The sequence below is a fragment of the Scomber scombrus genome, chromosome 8 (assembly GCF_963691925.1).
Source record: "Scomber scombrus chromosome 8, fScoSco1.1, whole genome shotgun sequence".
Lineage (NCBI taxonomy): Eukaryota > Metazoa > Chordata > Actinopteri > Scombriformes > Scombridae > Scomber > Scomber scombrus.
In genome coordinates, this window is record NC_084977.1 from 16,254,472 (window position 1) to 16,277,187 (window position 22,716).

General features: G+C 39.9%; 1 protein-coding gene across 1 annotated transcript in view; it reads left to right on the forward strand.

Moving 5' to 3' along the window:
- arhgef18b (rho/rac guanine nucleotide exchange factor (GEF) 18b) overlaps positions 1-18,582 on the forward strand; it is a 38,315-nt gene extending 19,733 nt beyond the window's left edge. Inside the window, exons 17-30 of the mRNA XM_062423957.1 lie at positions 190-444; positions 568-644; positions 882-1,060; positions 1,202-1,275; positions 1,620-1,805; positions 1,972-2,118; positions 2,449-2,564; positions 3,541-3,609; positions 3,767-3,814; positions 5,133-5,414; positions 5,523-5,672; positions 12,383-12,719; positions 13,639-13,782; positions 14,253-18,582. Of these exons, the coding sequence (XP_062279941.1) occupies positions 190-444; positions 568-644; positions 882-1,060; positions 1,202-1,275; positions 1,620-1,805; positions 1,972-2,118; positions 2,449-2,564; positions 3,541-3,609; positions 3,767-3,814; positions 5,133-5,414; positions 5,523-5,672; positions 12,383-12,719; positions 13,639-13,782; positions 14,253-14,578 (2,390 nt within the window). The 3' untranslated portion in view covers positions 14,579-18,582. The remainder of the gene's footprint in view (positions 1-189; positions 445-567; positions 645-881; positions 1,061-1,201; positions 1,276-1,619; positions 1,806-1,971; positions 2,119-2,448; positions 2,565-3,540; positions 3,610-3,766; positions 3,815-5,132; positions 5,415-5,522; positions 5,673-12,382; positions 12,720-13,638; positions 13,783-14,252) is intronic.
- The last annotated feature ends 4,134 nt before the right edge of the window (positions 18,583-22,716 follow it).

Sequence of the window (22,716 nt, forward strand, 5' to 3'; positions counted from 1 at the left end):
TAAAGATATGCAACCTTTACTGTTATGGCAACAGTGAACACCATGATTAATTCACATGAGCAAGATTAAGTCGATTAGAGTTTCAAAATGTCGGTTTCGATTATTTTTCGATAAATTGCCCAGCCCTAGAATAACTTGTTCTGGTCTATTGTATAGAGGTTCTTTTTTTTCTTTTTTTTCTATCTCTAGTGGGTACGGAAGAACATGAAGAGCTGACTCGGGCACTGGGTCTCATTAAAGCCACAATTAGTCAGGTGGATGCGCTGGTTAATCTCCATGAGAAGACATCTCGGCTTCGAGACATACACAACAAGATGGAGCCAAAGGCATTGGGAAAAATCAAAGATGGCCGAGTGTTTCGCAGGGAGGACCTGGCACAGGGCAGGAGACGGCTGCTGCATGAAGGCACAGTCAACTGGAAAGCTGCCTCTGGCAGGCTCAAAGGTATGGCATGAATAAAACAAGATACATTACTGATCTACTTGAGAAAATAGTTTTGGATGTACATCTTCCATCTTTCCAGTTTACAGTCTGAAGTCGAGCGTCTTTTGACTTTTGTCCATCCAGATATTCTTGCAGTCCTCCTCTCTGACGTTTTACTCCTGCTACAAGAGAAGGACCAGAGATATGCATTTGCTACAGTGGTGAGTGATTTGTCTTTCATCTTTGTCAGTTCAGCACTATCTAACAAAACATTATGTTTGTTAAAGAATACTTGATAAATGTGCAGTTCGATATGAGTGGGAACTAAATTTTCACTCTCAAATGTTTATTTAATCAGCTCTGTTAAGGTTACTCTTTTAAAAAAAATACTTTATGTATTAATAATCAGTAATATCTCCCCCTTCGTCTTCCTCTTCTTCCTCTTGTTATCTCCCTAGGATAACAAGCCGTCAGCGATCTCTCTGCAGAAGCTGATTGTCAGGGAAGTGGCTCATGAGGAGAAAGCTATGTTTCTTATTTGTGCTTCCTCCAATGAGCCAGAGATGTACGAGATCCACACCTATTCCAAGGAGGAACGAAACACATGGATGACACAAATACGGCAAGCTGTTGAAAGGTAGCTACAGTTAACAAAATTGTTGTGAAACATATTATTGCACAATATGCATAGATGAAACAGAGAATGCAAAACAATAACCGTCAGTTTACTTCTAGTGTCTCCTCACTTGTAATGGTATCTGTCCTGTCCCTCTATTAGCTGTCCTAATACAGAAGAGAGGTTTGTCAGCGAGGAGGAAGAGGCACGGGCTTCCCGGTTCAAAGAATTTCAAGGTACTAACTTCTGATACTACATTGACAGATGTTAAAAAAAGAAAAAATGCCCAGGGAAATTATTATGTAATTTCCCAAGCCACTAGGGGGTGCTCATGTATCATTTTAACATTCAAACTGTCAGAAGTTGCTTTTATTTCCTTTTCCTCCATATCTTAATGTCAGTGGTTCAAAACTTTTGAGGGCACACATTAGGTTTTTTTTATGCAGCCAAAGCTGTTTATAATATTTCAAAATCATACAGTGCCTTTTAAGACTGGGGGTTGATGTGAGGATGCTCCAGAAACCTTAATGTTTTAAGCCATTCAATCTTTTCTAATGTTATTTTGTGTTTTTATTTGTAGAACGTCTGAGCCAGAAGGATACAGTAATCGTCCAGGCTCTTACTGAGAAGCTGCAGTTGTTTGCAGACATGGCAGAATCTGTGGCAGGTCTGGAGGACACAGGTTCTCGGTCCAGACTACTTCTGCGAGGAGAAGCCTCAGAACTCCAGCAGGGGGAGACCCTGCTCAAAGGAGCAATCACTGATGGTAGGACATTACCATGCGTATTAATTTTTAATACACATTTTTTTAGTATTAAATATTAAAGTACTTATAAAGTAGTAGGTAGTAGTGTTGTTGAATTAACTACTATTCCTCTGAACCACTCACTGTACAACCTTTTAACCTCGATATGTTCTCACTGGTAATTTAGTTGAAAACCTCCAGAACTTGCTGCAGTCTGGAGTGAGAGAGGAAACTCCAACCTCACGGCTGGATGAAGGGAGCGGCTCTGGAGTTCTGCCCAGGAGAGCAGACACCTTTGGGGGCTATGACAGCAGCCCCACCATCCTCAGTAAGAGTGAGTCCAATACACTCGATGCCCTGAGGAAGTCTACTATCTAATGGATTTGCAGTTGTATTTCGGTGGATCTTATGCTATGAATAAATTTGACTTTCTTTTACAAAGTTGTTGATTATCTTGATTGGATTTATTTGCTGACCTTGTTTATAGACCAAAAAACAATCTAAAAATTCAATGCAGTTGTAGCCACAGTTTTATATGTATATATATTGTTGTTTCTGTGCAGTATGTGTGGTTGTTATCGTGTCTTGTTTTCCTGGTTGGTTTGGTTTCATCGTGTCTGTGTATCACTGTTTGTTTCTGTCGGTGTCAATGTGCCCATGCCAGATGGCAGTGTCAAGAAGAACTTTTCTGGCGAGTCGAGAAACAAAGACAGAAGCCAGAGAGCCAGCTCCGACCCTCAGCTCAAAGACCTCTCTGGCAGCCACACTCTGGAGCAGACGGTAGGGGCTCATCATACACGCACAAACACACACACACTCCATGCATGCACGCACGCACGCACTCACGTGCACACACACACACACACACACACACACACACACACACACACACACACACACACACATATCCATCTTGGGATGACTCAGTGTTATTTCCTGTAAATAGCAATAATCAAACCAAGTCATCTGGAAAGTTTCCATGTTGTGATGTTTACTGTAACCTTGTTCTTGCAGGTCACTTTTTGTTTATAAATAGATAAAGCCTTGATAAAACTATGTACTCTGAACATTGATTTAACTCTCAGTAAATCCTGGTGCTTGAGAATAATCGGGCAGACAAAATGTAATGACATGCTGCCTTACAGTGTTTAGTGTGTGAAAAGGAAAACCAGTCTTTCTGTCTACCACAGAATCAGTTTCAGTGCTGTGAAAAAGTTCATACAGTCCTTGTAAAATGTATATTTATTAATGTCAAACCTGTACAGTGTTATCTTCATTGCTCTAAATGTAGTCATTGTTATATTACTGCCAAATATTTGATCAATATTTCATATCTTATGCTGCTCAGCTCTCATATTCAGGTTGTAGTTAACAGGTTTTTAAACATTAAGATTTGTATTAACTTTACCTTTTCCACCACTATAACCAATAACTGATCAGTGTGAAGGATGGATGGAAATTTAGAAAACATGTGCATAGTGGGTTAATTCTGAAAAGTGTATAAGCTGATATAAATGTTTTGTACACAACCTACAGCTTCTGTACATTATCACACATTCCATTTTATTTAAAGGCTTTTAGAGTTTTTAGTCAAAAACAAACACAAAAATCACAATCACAACAGTTTTACCGTAAATTATTAAAATAATAATGATAATGGCGCCCCCATTATGTAGCGGTACTGGGCAGCAGTTAGCATGCTTGTAATGATATTTCATTAGTATGACTTCCTCTGCGTCTCATTGTTGTTGCTCAGGTTGATGAAAGTTGCTGCTCTCCTGCCAGATGGAACTGCATTTGGTCCAACTCCTTCCCCGAGGCTGAGGTTAGATCCTCTTCTCTGATCTGTCACCTTGTCATACACTACATTACTGTAGCTTGAAGGTGTACCCAACAGTAGTTTGCTTATCCAGTGACGTGTTGTTTTGGTGACTCAGATGGTTATATGATTTATAATAACCTTGTCTATGTCTCCTTTTCAGTTCTTCGACAGAGTGCTGATGCTCTCCCAGAGGCTCTACAGTCTGCAGGTACTGTAATACTGCCTCCTACATTTTTAATGCTCCATTTGAATGTGCCCACTGTAGATTCATTGTGAGACAGCCACTTTTACACATTTTGCAGGATTAGATATTCATTTGATATGTAATCTGTCAGCACATGAACATTATTACCTTCAAAAAAATGCTGAATGAACAAAAGGTTATAGTTGTAGAGCAGCAGCACCAACAATTATTTGAATTCCTCCACAGAAATGTGGTTTCTTCTGAGCAACATTCACTCAGTGGCCACTGCTTGTTAATGCAAAATATCAGCCAATCCTGTGGCAGCAGCTTAATGCAAAAATGCATGCAGGCATAGTCCAAAGGTTCAGTTGTTGTTTAGACCAAACATCAGAACAGGGCAGAAATGTGAACTCAGTGACTTTGACAGTGGGATGAGTGTTGGTGCCAGACAGGGTGGTTTGAGTGTCTCAGAAACTGCTGATCTCTTGGGATTGTCACACACAACAGTCTCTGGAGTTCATAGAGAATGGTGCGAAAAACATCCAGTAGGGATTAAAGTTCTCAGGCATAGAGCAGTTTAAAATTCATGTAACACTTAATTCAATACTTTGTACATATTTCCTCTTGGACAACTTTTCAGGCTCATAAATTTTGTCTTACTTAAATCTTTTCTTGCTTTAATCCCTGTATCCAGTGAGCGGCAGTGCTGTGGGCAAAAACGTCTTGTTAATGAGAGAGCTCAGACAGTCAGGCGACTATAACTCAAATAACTGCATGTTTCAATAGTGATATGCATCATCTCTGAAAACACAACACATCAGACCTTAAAGTGTATAAGCTTTTGCAGCAGAAGACCACACTGACGCTACAGCGAGCGAATATATCAATAAATATACAGAAATTAATTGTTACAGTGACAGAAAATTATTTTAACAATTTATTTTAGGACAAAGTCTTGACTATAAAATAATTATGTTTTGCCAATGTTATGGACAAAAAATGATGCAGTACATTATGCAAACCCTACCGCTGCCAAGTCTGAAGTATCTTAATCTGATTTTTTTTTTTTAAATTTTTAATCATTTTTTAATAAATCTAGTTTCTGAATTTCAAAACTAGCGATATGTACCGTATGTTTGCATTTTTTCCCCAATTATGTAGTGTTTGACTTTGTGGTTTGCTTTATTAAAAAATCACAATATTCATGACAAAAATGTGTACAGTTTCAGTTTCACTTTATTAGTGAATATTAAAATGGTTTCATTTGTGGGCATAAGATTCAAATGTAGCTTCACATTATGACCTTATGCTATATTCTTCCTGTCACTGTCTCCATCTTCAGGCCATCATATCACAGCAGGACAGCCAAATTGAGCTGCAGCGAGCCTCAATGATAGAGCGGGCCTCCCTGCCTGGACGCCACAGAGGCAACGTGCTCCTGGAGCAGGAAAAACAGCGGACTCTGGCCCTGCAGAGAGAGGAACTAGCCAGCTTCCACAAGCTGCAGTCTCAGCACCGGCAGGAACAGCATCGCTGGGAGAGGGAGCGGGAGAGGCACCGCCACCAAGTGGAGACCACAGAGGCCAGACTCCGACTAAGGGAGGATGAGTGCAGGCGGCTGGAGGTAAAGTGCCTAGTCCTGTTGGCTGTGGTTCATTGTAATATTTGTAATTAGTAATGAAATATTCTAGTTTAATCAAACTGTGCAACATTGGTCGTTCTTTAAATGCAGGAGCGTCTGGCAGAAGAGAAGGTGGAGCTGGAGAGGCAGAGGGAGACATACCAGCAGGACCTGGAGAGGCTACGAGAGTCCACCAGAGCTGTGGAGAAAGAGAAGGAACGCCTGGAGCACCAGAAGAAGATCAAGAGGAAAACCATTGAGGTGGGGAACTTGTGATGCTCATAGGCAGGCTGACAGCAGTATTAATAAATACAGTAATTGATCATGCAGAAAATACAACACTTCTGCCACTAACTCAGCTTGTCTCTATAATAAATTGAGATACAGATGTGCAATGACTAAAATCCTTCATTGAGTTAAAAGATATACTCTAAACAATGACCAAGATTTAAGACTTATATCCTAAAACTGTGGCTTAAATCTAAATAAAAGTCAATTCATGACAACAACAGCGCCAAGGTATTATTTTGTGCGCTTATACCTCTTTGGAAGAGGGCAGTAAGATGCCATTGATAGGCAATCAGACTGTTACCTTAATTAAAATTATGGATTGCTCTTGGTTTTAAATGTTTTGGAAACATTTAAGGGTAATGTAAGTAAAAATATAGCATAGATCTAGTTGTTTTAGACATTTTAATGCAGAATAGTTACATATTACAGCTTTAAGAAGCTAGCAGATGACAAATTTAATCACAATTGATTAATCTCAAAAAATTAGGATTGGACATTTCTTTATGGTTTTATTAAACAACTACTTATACAACATTTATTGTATAGAATAAGAAGGGGCTTTCCTGTCTGTCCTGCTTCCTCACACTGTTCTTCCTTCAATCCCTTCCCCTGGGCATGAATCCGGTACCCACCCTTCTAAGGTACTCTAAAATATTATATAGAGTCTCAACAGTGGCCCATGAAATCTGTTTCTTTCCAGCAAGTCTCTTCTTTCTGTAATTTTTAAATCTTCATACCCACTGATGCATATATCCTTCCCAGCATCAGCTCTCCTTTCTCGTTTTTCATAGAAATTACATCTCAGACTGTTTTGTTAGCGTTCATAAGTCAGATTTGCTTAACCTTACTAGTAAATGAGATACAGTGGAAACATGAATGCACCGAATGAATCTTGAGTTCAGGCCCTCTTACTGGTTGAAAAGAGGCATTGGTTTCAGCCCCCACAGCCTGTTTCATTGATGGGAGTAATGAAAAACGCACACACGCATACAACTGAATACATCTCTAACCACTAAACCCAGGAATCTACCTACGCAGTGGGCAGCCTTTCTCTTCACCTCTGTCTCTCTTCTTTCCTCCCTGTGTTTGCTTACTTGTATCCCTCGTTCTCTCCTCACAGCACAATGCGGGCCATTGTTTATGTGTTTCATGGGAGAGGAGGTTTGAGAAAGATTCACTGACTGTAATTTCATGCCTGGTGCTAACAGATCTGTCAAGGAGTTACAGTTAAGTTACTAAATAAGTCATTGTTGTTTTCATAGGACCGTATCACCACCTCAGTTTGGTATATCGGCATTCTCTGATAAGTTGAGGGGAGGTGAAGGAAGGTGTGGAGCATGGGAAGTTTTATCTTGATACAGAGTTTATCTTCTTAACAAGCCAAGAAAAATACAATCTGACTGACAATTTTGTTATTGAACTGTAATCTGCTGTCAAGTTTATTTTATTACTCTTTTGACAATCCTTGATTTTCCTTTACGGTGCGATGGCTGATTTAGTCATGCATACTGAAGAGAGCTCAACAACCTGAGTCACACATTTTCTGTCATTAGGAGGAGGCCGTACAAAGCACATCTAATGAAGGGATTATTCACGCTGACTAATGCTCCCATTTTTACTGAGCTCAGTGAGTCAGTGTCATGTTTTCAGCTAAAGAAGAAAAAGTTAGAAAGTGCTGTCTGCCTGTGCTTTAAGATCACTGATACATATGCTTCCACGCAGACAGCAGAGAGGGAGTAATGACATCATTGGAAACAGACTTAGTCAGACAAGCACACCATACATTCCTATATCTGATATCTCCAATTAGCCAGCGCCTCTTCTTTCTGCATACCAATCTCAAACTGAGTAGCTGATGGACAGAGTGTCATCCATTCATGTCAAAAAAATTAAAAAATTGTGCACCTTTTTTTCTTCTTCTTCTCAACCAATCATACGGTACATTTTTTATCCATCTGCTGTAGCTTAACTCATAACATCTCCAGACATCTGGCTGCCTATCTATTCATCCATTTTTGTGGTATTCCAAAGATTTCATGGTAACAAGACCTTTCAATGACACCCAGTTAACTGGAGGCTTAACTCAATACGTAAACAAACACAACCAGCTGACATGAATTATTACATTCATTATCTCATTTCTGCAAAAGACAGCCCTTTGACTGTGAATTATACCTAGAACCCATCACAGTGACTCCTGGAAAACCACAACCTGAGAAACAAAGGAGCTTTTTGCTGATTTGACCTAATCTGCAATTATGAGTATACAGGGACCCTGGTAATTAGAGGCCTTCACTGAAACAGCAACATGAATAAGATTGTGTGGTTTGTTTTTGTTTGTTTGTTTTGTTGCACAGACTGCAAGATAAGACATGGAACCAATGAGATCTCGACCATGTCAGCACTCAGCACCCCATTAAATCATGCTCATAGTATTTGTTTAAGACCAGCTAAGTAGCGCGTGTGTGTTTTGTATGCATGCAGATGTAAGGGTATGTATGTGCTGTTTTCTTGGTTCTGCTATGGGACTTTCTTGGCTTCAGTAATGGGAGATTTGGAAGTGGTTTGTTCCCCTTCTGCGTCAAACACTTCAAACAGCCTTTTCATGAGCTGCAACCTCAGGATCTGTTCCAGGCTCCAGGCCAGCCTGATATCAATAGACATTTAATCACCACCACCCAACATTAAGACTCATCAGCAAACCCGTAGAGCTATGATTAGACCTCCATAAAAAAAAAAGTTGTGCCTCTGCGTATGTTTGTGTGTGTTGGTTACTGAACATGTGAGGGTGTTTAAGCGAGAAGGGTGCTAGTCACCGCATGTCCTGACTTGAGCAGAGCTTTCTTTCATATGTTATCTCATCTGATCCCCTTGATAAGGAAGACATTGGGCTCATGCTTTCTTTTATTGGCTCTGACCCAGGACAGACACAGCCTTGGATCTGATTTCTCAATAGCCCTGTGGATATAAAGTTATAAAGCATGTGCATAATCAAGGTCAGAGCTGCAATTTTTGTGATTTGAATGACAGTTTAGAAGAGAAATGGCTCGATGCATGCAGCAAGCTGTATTGTAAATAGTAGAAACTGGGCTTATGGCATAATGGTCAAAGGTTCAATTCACAGATTTATTGGGTCTTGAGGAGGAAATGCATTAATAAATAACTGTTTCCCTTAAGCAAAGTGCTCAATTCAACAACTGACCCTCTCTCCTGCTCAAGAGCCGAAAACGGTAAAACTATATTGCTACCTAGTGCAAATAACTACATGAACATGACCGAGAACATTTCCAAAACATGAGAGGTTTTGCAAAAGTCAAGGAAAACATTAAAAAGGTCAGTCGTAAAACGGTGAACTGTGCCTGCGGTGAGTACTCTGAGTTATCTTTTGCCCTGTAGAGGCTCCATCTCCAGGCTGATTTATGATACTGTTTTCCAAGTCTCTTCCTGTGGTTTGGAAAAAAAACCCAATGAGTAACTGTTTACCCATTAACACTCTGACCATGTGCACACATCTAAATGCTTGTGACTCGCTTCTTCTATAATCAGCCGGTAGCAATTGCTGCCCAGAGCTGAGCCGGAACCTCGAGCTTGAGGGCAGGTATTTTTCTCTGTGCCGCCACCATCTGTCACTGTAGCCAGCTCCCACCTGTTTACGCTTTGTGCAGCACCACATTGTAACTTTCTTTAACTTGAATATTTACTGAAAGTTTTTCCTCATAGTTGGAATACATTGTTTGCTCTGTAAGAGAAGAAAAACATAGTAAGATGTTTCTATACATTTTGTTTGTTAGGTGTGTTTAATTTGATGTTGAGCTGCAGCTATTATTTTCATGATTGATTAATCTACTAATTTTCTCAATTACTTGATTGTTAGTCCATAAAAAGTCATACAAATATGATGTCTTTAAATTAAAAAATCCAAAGATTCAGTTTACAATGATATAAAAAAAAACAGAAAAGCAAATAATTATCACACCAGAAGCTTGTCATTGATAAATGATGTAAATGGGTAATTGATTATTAAAATAGTTGCTAAATCATTTTTTGTTAATCTGCTTATCAATTATCTTAGCTCTAATGTTCATCCCCAGGAGACCTTATACTGAATTGTTGTACAAATGTTCATCACCAAACCTCATTCAAAAAAGTATTTACTCTGAATAATCGTCACTTTTAAATTTGTTCGACACAGTTTGATTTGGGATTAGACAGATATAAACATGTAGTGTTTGCTAATCACATTAAATCATCAGGATTAAAGCTGCACATGGTTGATTTGACTTTTCAAGTCATCACATCAGTAATGTTGCTGTTCCATGGATCATCTGGTCCAGGTACGATTCAGCAGCCAATATCTATTTCTCAGCTGTGTCCATTGTGCACAAGGCAGCACATTGTGCAGTGTTAGCTGAGATGCTTGGTTAAGTTTGTATGATATGGGAGTATCCAGACAGTTTTCAGGATGAGAGGAACCTGGCTGTATAATTAGCTAGTCCAAGCCTGTCATTAACAGAAGCTTCTGGAAGGAAGCCAGTGCTAATTGTTTATGTGCTGTCAGTCAGGGCTGTTTGTGCTCTGCAGCTTCCACACGGTTTACTGCCCTGGAAACCTGCTGTTTATGCCGCTTAATGCCAATCACTTTGTTCTGTGAACAAAGGAACATCTGTGTGCCAAGATGAGTGAGTGCTGAAAAAAGAAGAATGATGGAGGGGAAATAAGAAAAGGAGATTTAGGGAAGGAGGTGCGGAGACTTTCCCTTCTGCAGGGCCCCTCTCTGCCTCAGGTCGTCCCGTCATGCTCTGCTGTTACAGCTGGGGGAAGCTACAGTCTCCACAGACACATAGTCACAGTTAGATGAGTTTGCCCTTAATGCCTTGTAAAACATAGGCATCATGTATTCCCCATCGCCACAGGAAGTATTCTGCATCATCATCAATCATGGAGCATGTAGACTGCATACCAAACAGAGCAGTTCTGGTTGGTGTCAGAGTTTAACCTAAAGACACGACAGTTAAAACAGATGTTAGACTGACATAATGGTCCAGTGATTTAATATACTTTTCATTAAATGTCAAATCAACATAGTTTGCATTATTCACTCTGTGCTATTGGTTATTTTAAATATTCATAATTTAGTCAGTATTGCAATGTTTTTAATCAATCTGTCATTATTTCATATTAACAATTACTATTTTATCTGAAACACTTTTACTTGGTTTAAATGAAATGAAACTTTTATTAGATTGCTCATATTTGAATGAATGTTATTATTTATTCTCATGAACTTTCAGTAGATGATTCAGATGCTTTTCAAGATTGCTGGGATTCATATATAGAGAAACTAACAACCATATAACAAAAATATGTAGACATTAAATATTAGCTGTCTAAGTCCAAAAAAATACCAAGCTTACTGGCCTTCAAACATAAACTTATCAAATCATCCACACTGAGTAAAACTACAAAGTTTTTATAATGTAATTGATATGACTACAATGAGACTCCTTGAACATTTACACATTTTCATCTTTTTATAATCTTCCTCTGACCTCTAACTTATTAAACGTAGGCCTAGTTTGAGTAACATTGACTGTTTGCCAGTTAAAAATCATTAAAGCCAAACAAAAGATTTAATGATACTACACAACAAACACACACACACACACACACATACATACATACATACATACATACATACATACATACATACATACATACATACATACATACATACATACATACATGAGTTTGGGGATGGGAAAGATTTCCAGTCCATTAAAATAATCTCTTGACTCTACACATCACATATTTTATACAAACCATTGTTATTGTCATTATGTAATCCTTCCGGGGAATCTTATTGAATGCAGATTAGATGATGATCTTGACTCAATGTTTAGATCTCTGGTAATTAAGCAGACAATGAACTCTGTGTCTTTTATCCACTGATGTCATGAAAGACATTTTCTTGTTCCCCTGCTTGTCCAACAGCCCTGTCTGTTTTGTTAGACACGCCTTTATGTGCACAGGGACTATTAAGGGTTTTATGTTTCTCATTGTGTGTGTGTGTGTGTGTGTGTGTGTGTGTGTGTGTGTGTGTGTGTGTGTGTGTGTGTGTGTGTGTGTGTGTGTGTGTGTGTGTGTGTGTGTGTGTGTGTGTGTGTGTGTGTGTGTGTGTGTGTGTGTGTGTGTGTGTGTGTGTGTGTGTGTGTGTGTGTGTGTGTGTGTGTGTGTTCCTTGGGCCACTGACAACACATCAAAAGCCTGCATCAAACTGTGTGCTCAGCAGAAAGTAGTGGCATGTGTTTCTGATTCCCTCTTAGCCCATAAATACCCGTCTCCTCAACAGATTGTGTTTCTGTAGTGGCACGGCGTCACACAGACGATTTACAGTGTGAGTGTTTGTGTGTCCTCTATACTCTTAAGAAGCTGTTTTGAAGTTTTGTTTTTTTATCCCCTTCAAAAGATATTCCCATACATAGCCCACAGTGCAGGCTGTTTATAAACATACACAGAACAAACATGATGCTCCCTGGATCTGATTCCAAACTGAATGTGACCACAATTATGAATAATTGCAGTTTGGAGTTGGGAAGCCATCCTTGATGTTTGCAACAACTGAAGTCACCTCTCAGCAACTAACATACAATCCTCTGTCTTTCTCCTTCCTTCTCCTCCAGGTGGCTCCTCTGTCTGGCAGCCTGAACGGGGAGCCCCTCACGTCCTCCAGCTCCACTAGCGTGTCCGACTTGCCCCTGAAGCCTCTGGTGCGTGCCAGCTTATCTGTTGCACCAGCTGACTACCCAGAGCGCCCCGAATTGATGTTGCGACGGGAGGCGGGCTCTTCCACCCAGCCACTAAAGACAGAGGTGCCGCTCCATCTCTTCAGCGCCACCAACCAGCAGCATAAGCTGGTTGGGGTGCAGCAGCAGATCCCCACCAAGCTGGCGGCCTTCAGTAGCGGCAAAGGGAAAGGAGGCAAGACTGGCAAAGCCTCACATCGCACTGACAGCACTGGTGAGAAGCCAGAAGCCAAATACTGAATTTTATGTTATCAGTAGGTGGCAGGACTGTCCAGAAGTTATAGAGACTGTCTTGATAGGAAAAGGCCACAAGTCAAACCCACTTAATGTGTGTCAGGTTGGCTCTAAGGAGACAGCAAAACACTGAGTGCTGAAATGCTCACTGATTTTTGAGTTGCACTTTAAAACGGAACAAAATATGTGATACAGTGTGATATGAGATGGTACAAGTCTGTACTTGTTTTGGGACACATTCGTCTACTTGTGGTATCTCCACATGAAAATATTTAATGATGGAAACAATAACTATTCACACTAAATGTGTGCATTCTTTTCTAATTTCATCTCCACCTATAAAATGTATCACTGCAAAATGGAGAGGGTGGAGTTTGTCGATCTTTAGTTACTGATAATTTATTTCCACCAGTATAAACCTCGCCTAGCAGATACTACGTTACATTATGTTGGACATTTTAAGCTTTTTTTATCACCTTCAAAACTGCAGTGCATCAGGTGCCAACTCCTGCTAGCATAAAGTATCAATAAGTACACTGCTGGAAAAATCAGTCAACACATGCTGCATTGAGGCTCATGTTTTTTTTCTTGCTCTTTCATGTGTTGTGTAATGGTGCAGCAACTCTGTTCTTCTGGTTCACTGTCAGTGAAATCCAAACTATCTGAGTCTGACACAGGCTTGACCAGATCAGCATCTTTTAAGTGGCTCATTAGGATCACATTAGCTGTCTAAATTTGGTCAGTCCTCTGATATATCTAATAATGGCCTGGGAGCTGCTAGGCTGCTCTAGTTGAGCGTTGCAATCTAATTTCACGATTAAATCACATTCTGCCTCTTTCTGTTTGTTGTTTGCTCTTCCTCCTCCTCCTCCTCCTCCTCCTCCTCTTCCTCCTCTCAGCCTCAGTGGATATGAAGCAGATGCTGCCACTGAAGCTGTCCGCCCGAGATGACAACACCCTCAAGGCCAAGCGCTCTATCAGCCCCCACCAGCAGCTCCCGCTGTCAACCCCTCCTCAGCCTCACTCCCATCATCACCACACAGGTACCTCTTGCACACATACTGTTCATGAACACACACACACACACACATACACTTTCACTCCCTCAGGACAAACCCAGACACAATCTCTTCTCGTCTGTCTATGCCTGCTGCATTATTAAATTGGTTCTCACAGACACACACTTTCTCCACCTGGGCAAACCGGACCCCACCCGATCACGTTCCTCTCTAAAGCCTGCCTTCATGCCCAGCCTCACCCTGTATAAACACTTATCAATTTCACATGCTTCACTGTGATTAATGGCAGGCTGTACTGCTGACACACACATTTGAACACTTTAATCCTGTTCCCCCACAATTACCATAGAAAAAAAAAAAACATTGGCAGGATTTCACATGATAGATTGCAGTGCGGCTGAGTAAACTAGAATGGCTAATCTGCCATTAGTTTTTATTCTGTTTTTGGAGTAATTCCTTGTTTTCTAATGGACTTTCCTGTATGTCTTTAACAGATCAACTAAGTCCTCCAGACAATGCTGGACCAGACGGCCAATCCACATCCACCATCAGCACCTCCCACCCCAATGCTCAGAAGCCCCCCATGCCCCCTGCACAGTCCCATCCTCAGCCTGCCATGCAACCTCCCACCATGCCTCTCCACTTGCAGAGCACAGGACCTGTCCAGTTCCAGCCCCATCTGCCGCCGCAGAGCCTCAGTCCCAACGCCCAGGCCAATGTCCAGATGAACGTTCAGGGGCTCACACACAGCCACAGCATGCCGCCGCCCTATAAGATCACCACTGAAGACCTCAATAAGGAGGACGTCATCTTCTTCTAAACGCGAGTCTGCTGCCCCTCAGATCAGTAGCTGGATGCAAAACAAAGAAGGTTGCTGGTTCTCATTACACACGATAATGTGACATTCAGTTTAGCGTGTGTTGTTTCCGAGAGTTGATTAAGGTACGGTTATTTGTTGCAGCAATTTATTGCAGAGAGCAAAGCCTTTGTTGGAGCTACAGTGGCTCACATGGAGAGAAAAAAATTCACGTTTTATTCAAAAAAGTGGAAATTTCTATTTTAACACAGCTACACCATCCTTGCTTTTAAACTGGCACAGTTTCCTTTTTATTTAATTTAGTTTTATTTCCAAACTCAAGAGGACCATAAGTTTGAAGTGGAAACCATAGGTGAAACAAAGGAATGTTGTATCTTAAAAGGTTTAAATGAAGTTATAGCAATCCAAAGACATTAGCTGTGAGAGCAGAAGGGGATTTAACTATGAGAGACAATGTGAAAGAAAAACTGCCAGGTGCATTTCAGGAGACTCTGGTCAGACTGGTTAGCTATGGTGCTCTGGCCTCACCGTCTGCTCCCACTGGACCTGGAACGAGAAATGATTCAGCAGGAACTCAGAAGTGATTCAGCTCTTAAAACATGAACACACTCTGCTTGATGTTTCATTTGCACAGTGTAAATACTCCATTCCAGACTAATGAATGAACGTTTACGGACTAGTGCTTAGATGTACAATTGTTGAAATTGTGAAAATTTCATTTCATGATTTTTTTTTTGTTTTGTTTTCTAATGATAGGTCAGCAGATGAGAAACAAGGCTGTTGTGTAAAAATTGGCCTGATCATTTAAGGAAGAGTTCAGTTTTTTCAGTTGTTTCATATGGTTTTTATATGGATTTTCCAGCTCATACAGAGCAAGATGAACTCAAGGAGGCCTTACTTATGTCTGTACCGTTAGAAAGAAGGTGAGATTAATCTATTTAAGCTCTGTTCTTGCATTTCTGGGCAGCAGTTCTCAAAATCACTGAGCATTTCATACTCTGCTTTTCCTAGCATTAACAGTATTTTTAAACAGCCTATTCACATTTTACTTTCTCTCACAAAGGTTTTGGACTCTTTTCACAGCAGGTAGACCAGATGTTACAAAAGACAAAAGATTATTCATTAAATACAAAATTATCAACAAAGAAGTACATAAATTCAGTATGTACTTTAAACCTAAAAGGTTGTTGGCTGGTTTCGTTAAAGATCCATTCCCAAATTGCAATCAGATGTGCCACTATTTCCATTGACAGTCAGGGAATTGGTACCATCTAGCACAATTTTCAGATATCAAAAAGTTTGACTCTGGGACACATTTTCCTAAATCTTTCCCTGTAAAAAACAAAAAGCATATCTATTCCCATTTTAGTGGACATGTAGTGTACTATACAATTCATGCTACATGTTATTTTAAGGGTAAAATTAATTCTGCTTAAATTTTCTGACCAGTGACGTCCCTGGAAAATGTGAGGATTAACTGGATAGTACATTGAATACATGGTAATATTCACAACACACTGTTTTGAAGATATGTGCTGAAATTATTCAAATCCATCACAATACTAATTATAAAAAAGTAGAAAAGCCGCCTGAGGTAAAGTAGGAATATGAACCGTCATAAAAACACCCAATTCCCACTCTCACTGTCTCCCATTCATAAAGGACTCGCAGGACAGAAAATTTCAGCAAGTTGAAGTTTAATGGATTCCCAGTTCAATCCACTTGTGTCTTAGTTTTTTTACTCCCGTCGTGATAAAAAAATAAAAACGTGTTTGACAAGTCTACTTTTTGAAAGCTCACGTCTCTGGACTTCATTTTGCTGAATCGACGGTTTTTAAATTTGTTAGACAGAGTTAATTTTAGCGAGCCGGTATATCTTTGAGATATATATGAAGGTGTCAGTTTTAATTGAGGCCCTTAGGTGTCATTGACAGTTTGTTATATTGGTCGCTGATGACATTTCTTTAGCTAGGTCTTAAATCTCTGTGCCTGACAGAAAAGCAGTACTATGATGGGTGCAGTGGTCCCGCAGCAAGAACGACTATCAGCTGTTGTCTAAGATTTCAGTCTTTATTTTTCTTCAAAGAAGAAAAATGAGGATGTCCATCATGGGGTTTGTGTGTGTGTGTGTGCGTGCCTGCGTGCGGTACCTTTTTAAATCATGAAGTAGTCAGTACATGAATGTGTTTTGTGTCTCTGGAGGGAATGTCAAAAGAGCTTTTTTGTCTTAGTCCAAATAAGCTTGTCTGTGAAGCTGTGATCAGAAGCTGGAGTTTGATTTAATATATTGTGTAGATTTTTGTACATATTGTAAGTGATCTTTCCTGCAGCATCTGCCCTCTTACACACGCTTGTATTAGGAACAGAAATTTTTGATGTGAATCAAGATGCAAAAGTCAGCCAAAAGTCTGTTTCGTCACACATGGAAATACACACGTGGGTGTGTATGTACAATACGGTATGCCTTCCTCGAATAGACTGCAGGAAAAGAAACCACAACCATTCAAATTCTGTTATTCAAATGAAATGAAGGTTTGCATATTTAATCTCTTGATGTGTGTTAATGTTGTAGCATTGAAGTTGAGGTGCACTGTCTGCCGTCTTTGTCCTGCAATTCATGAGTGATGTTTCATCAAGATTATGTAGCAGTTTAAAAAAGCAAAAAAAAAAAATCATCTGCTTGTTTCAGTCGGTTAAACCAAAGAGACATTCGCCTGACGTGGTTCCTCTCTGCACTCGTATATGAAAGATGAATGACACTGTGTTGGTTGTGAGGTTGTCCACAAAGTGTTATTACCTGTGAAATCGTCCTCCAGGGAGTGTCCATAACAAGTATGGTTACAGCAAATTGTTGTCCAGCTCATATCCTGCTTCAGGAAATGGATTAGTTTGCAGCCTCATATCCACAAGTATAACAAATATATCTTTAAACCAAGGTGAACATAATATTCTGAAAAACAAGATATTGTAAGATATTACACAACAATTTGTCAATTCTCGCCCATAGTGGCACATCCAAACTACAAAGAGATCACCACAAAAAACAGTGGACTGGTAATATGCACGTGGACATACTATATGGTTTTCAGTGGGTGGAACCTTATTAAAACTACTACTTTTAAAAGACTTTGACAAAACAATCCTGACTAAAGGTCCATTTACTAACCTTTTTCCCACCAGAACTTTCAATCTCATTACGCTTAATAAGCAAAGCATCAGCTTAACTTAAAATCCAACACAAATGTGAAGTCTTAAGAGTGTGATATCATTCCAGCTTCTTGGTTCGCTTGTCATGGCAACTGAGCAAGCTTCTGTAAATATGCTGATGAAGACCATGCGAAATGGTTGAGTGCTCCAGAAAAAGCCCCAATCTTGAGTTGTGATTGTTTTGCCAAAATATTTCGAATTAGAATAAACTTTGATGTTTAGCACTTCATAATATTTCCGTGTGAGTTCAGTTCTGCTCCAGGTACGAGACTTTTAGTGAGGAGTGCATGTTGTCTGTTGGTGCCACTGTTCAGATCAACTCAAGTCTTAAATGCTCTTTTTCTTTACTGACCTGCCTAACCTCTTTGCTGTTTTAAACACGGCAGCCAGTCAGTCACATCACTGTGTGTGTCTGTGTGCGTGTGAGCACGCTCGCCACCAAAAAACACAACAAAAACATTTCTAACAGTTTCCAGAGTCATTTTTGTTTTGTTTTGTTTTGTTTTTTTAAATACACACACACACGTTGGACCTGTATTGTGTAAATAATCCTGAACATACTTTATTTCCTCGGCCAATTTTACACTAGTCACTTTGGATAGTAGCATACTTGAAGGGGAAAATGAATGTTTATCATGCTTATTATTATTATTGTCTGTCTTTACCAAGAGCTGTCAAATGACATTTGTAGCACACAGCGAAAGTGATTTTTGTACTTTTTATTTTATTCACTGCGAGATGTTAGAACAACCTGTGGATACAAACTGCTGCCTTAGAGAAAGTTTAGTAATAAAAAAGTCTTGAAATTATTTTATTGGCGTCTTTATTGTCCTGAGTTTTTCTTTGAGTCTGTAATATTTTAGGAAAACTCAAACATGCAATGAATGATTCACATATGAGTACATTTATATTTACACGGATTTGTTCTCCTTTTTCCCCCCTCAACAACCACCACATGTAAGTGCAACATATAATTGTGCCTCATTATTTACATTTCTATTCCCTGCTCATCAAAATAATCCTGGCCACCCAATTAGCTCACACCCTAGCCATTCCTCAGTGTCTAGGAGGTGCAGTAACAGTGTTATTGACCCTGTGTTTAGACCAACTAATAACAGTCTATTCCCAGACAAAGCTCTATTTTCAGGTACTGTAGTTGTGGCTGTTCAATCCCTCTGTAGTCCTCTCTTAACAGTAGGGCTGCCGCTTCCTGCGTTGTTGTCATTCTGGCTGGGAAGACAGTACAGTAGTGGCCAGTTTTTTTATTGTCTGCTGTCATTAGTGGCTTTCCTCTGTCTCCTCTCAACAATTATTTTTCCAGGCTGCTTCCCCTGTGGAGGGAAGCTGCATTTTACTCTGTCTTTGTTTCTGTCTCATTCAGTCTTCTGCTCTCTTCCCCTATCCTCCAATGTCTCCAATCCTCTTTGGCTCAACCGCCTCAGAGCTTGGAGGCGTTTTATTTAATGCAGTTTGCAGGAAGTCTTGGCTGTTGTTCTCTGTGAGAGGCGCTTCCTGCCGCAAAGTTAAACAAATAGATGTTCCACAGAGACAGACGTGCAGACGAACCTCCCTACAGACTCATAAAACACTGGCAAAATTTAGTTTGATAGACTCTGTGTCAGCAGTTGGTTTCTGTTGTTTTTGCACTTCCATTCAGCTTCTCCGAGCTTTGGCACCATGCAGGTTACAATGAGCCATCAGGTCATTAAAAGAGTTTAGCTTCGCTACTGATTGACAGCAGGATTCAAATCCAGCCAGTCAGAAGACGTGACAGTCCTAGTTTGTGATCCCTTAAAACATAGCAATGTCTGGTAGCCACCATTGTCACTGGTTGCATATGCGTTGATGACAGATACAGAATGTACTGTACATGTATGTCAATTGGCATGGTATATAAATGAGACAAGGAGTCCCTGGACACATTAAGGGCCCTGCTCCATCCATACCCACCAGAGCAGCCAACCCCACCCTCCTGCTCCAGTTCCATCATCATCATTTTGCATCTTTTTCGGTTCTATTTTGCAGGTTGACTTTAACTAACCTTGTGCTTTTGGTTGGAAACAGATCCTGAACTTGAATGTTTTGTTCATACTGAAGATGAAGTGAGGCCATATAAATCCGTCCAAAGCCTCCTGCCTCAGCTGATCTACACTGACACTCCCTTTCACAAATATTATATGATATACTACAGCATGCCATTACAAGACATTATAGAAAACTGTTAAAGGAAACTTTGGACATATTTCCTTAAAGCAGAGCTATTCAAGATAAGTATTATGCATTTGTATTAAATATAATAAAACATAAAAGTATTTTTAAAATGTTTCTTTGTATGAAAAAATATACAATACTAAAGAAGCAGGAGGGTTAAGGTTAGGGGAAAACAACTTTCCATTCAAAAATGTTAACAGTGGCACCCTGAGCACTTGTTTCAGTACAAATAGGTAAAAAAATAATCAAGCAATTCAAAAGACGAAGGAATGATTTCATGTGACAGAAATGTTTTTCTGTTAATCATCACAACATCCCACCCCTCAAAATTCATCTTGTGACCCCTTGTGCAGTGACCTACATCTAAACCAGACTACTTTCCCAGCAACTTCCAGGTCGATGTTTTTGCAAGTGATGTTATGAAGGAATGTGCTTGATGGCTGCTAATCTAAGGGGTGGTTTCATCGCTCCTGGCTGACACAAAGATCTTCTTGTTGAAAAGACACAAAGCGGACTCTATCTGTCCTTTTTGCTAACACCCAAGGTGATTACAAGAAGATAGCTGGCAGTAAAACACATCTCTCAGCCAAGGCTACTTCAAACTATGCTTACATAACCTTCTTGGCAGGCTGAGGTATATTCTGGAAAGGAGAAGTTTGACCAAGATAAGGCTCTTTTTTTTTAGTTTTCCAGGTTGTAGCTGTTATCAGTGACAGATAAAGAGCCAGAGAGTGAAGGTCTTGGGCCTGCAACAACTATGTGCAGTTACAGATTTACATCAGTTTCATGATTTCATGCTGTCTGGTTCATAGTTTTGCTTCGGATGAATGGGATTCATTGTTCCTCCAACCTGCACAACTAATCTTCTATCTTGCATCAACAAAGGAAACCCCCCTGTGTGGGGGCAATGGCGAACAAGGCCTCCACACAGAAAGGTTATGCCAGGTAGAAATCAGATCAGGTGGGGGGCTATTGTTCTGCCAAAAGAGACGCCTCTGGTGGATTGAAAGGGGGAAGGTGGATTATAAAGGAAGTGTGCTCTTTGCTGACTCTTCCTTTGTGCTCACAGCATTTGCATTTTGCAGCTGTAACCTGGTGACTATCTTGTTGAGCCAGTTTTATTCCTATGTGCCTGTGTGCAGATTACACTGTATCAGGAAGTGATGAATGCTGCCATTGTGATAGATTTATCTGTTCAAGAGAACTGTAAACAAGTTATATTCTCATGTTGCCATGTCCTTTTGCATTTTATGGAGACAAATCTTCATTACAAAACATTTAGTCTTAGATCAAAGGAATAGTTTGACACTATGGGAAATATAATTATTCGCTTCCTTGCAGAGCTTTAGATGAGAAGATCAATACTACTCTCATATCTGTTCAATTTGAAGCTGGAGCCAGGAAACGGCAAGGAAACATAAAAGAAGGAAGGGTCATCACGTTACTGTGTATCACGTGAATGCACATTGGTGCCAGGTCTGAGAACTTTCAGTTTGGCCGACATAGGATAGGATTGTCATCTCCTCGTTTATGATCTGTCATTTTAACAGGTTATTACGCCAGATGGCAGAATCAGTAATTTTTTGCATTGTTAACTAAATAACATTTGACATATTGTTTGATGTATATTTCCTCAGACTAAAAAACACCAGCCAACGTCATGTAGTGTCAGTGTAATTTTTTTTTATTTTGTAGAAGCATTTTTCAGTCAAAGGTAAAACTATATAAATATGATGGTGGGACTTGCTCTGCCGATCTCATTAACTTCAATAGAAGTGAAACCAAAGTCTGGCACTAATGCAAAAATCGAATGCTGTCACAGTTTCCTTGGGAGACGGTCAGCTTAGTTTAGCATTAAAACAAATAAGGAAACAGCTAGCCTGGCTCTCTCCAAATGTAACAAAATCTGCCTGCTAATGCCTCTAAAGATCACCAGTTAATACTTTATATATTTAATCTGTACAAATACCAAAGTGTTAAACCACAATTTGTTTGTTGTTGTTGTTGGGTTGTTTTTTTTGGGGGGGGGACTGTTTCCTGATTGGGTGCGGTGACTTCCTGGAGTCTCTGCTTAAGGTAAAGTACTGCTCCAAGCAAAGAAATAGTCCCACATATAACCTTCCATATTAAATGGACTAAAGAAAAGAGATGTGAAGTGTTTATTAGTGAGAATTAGAGGTGCTTTAGATAGAGCCAGACTAGCTGTTTCCACCTGTTTCCAGTCTTTATGCTAAGCTATGCTAACAGCTGCCGGCTGTAGCTTCATATTAAATGTATGAACATGAGAATGGTATCAACCTTCTGACTCTTGGCAAGAAAGTTATTAAGTAGATTTCCTAAAATGTCTGTATTTTTCTATCGAGATAGAGTTTAAAAATGAATAATTCACTATTAACAACCTCACAGGAAAGCACATTTTACATGTATCTCACGCCTGTAGTCAGCTGGCAGCTGTTTGGTCACCAACAAGGAACCCTTCAACATTTTATGGGGTGATTCTCTGTCTGTACAGTGTTAAATGTAAGGCCTGTCCACAGTTTTAAGCATTTTCCATCTGTGTTTCAGGATGCAGCATTGTTCAAGGCTGATGCAGTGTGGGAGGTCTCTGTGGCATTTTCAAAGAAGTCAAAAGAACTTCCCTCACACACACACAGGAGCACACACTCTCACATTTTTGGTACCTAAAGTCAAACGCTAGTCGTGCCAAGACAAATAGCTTCCTG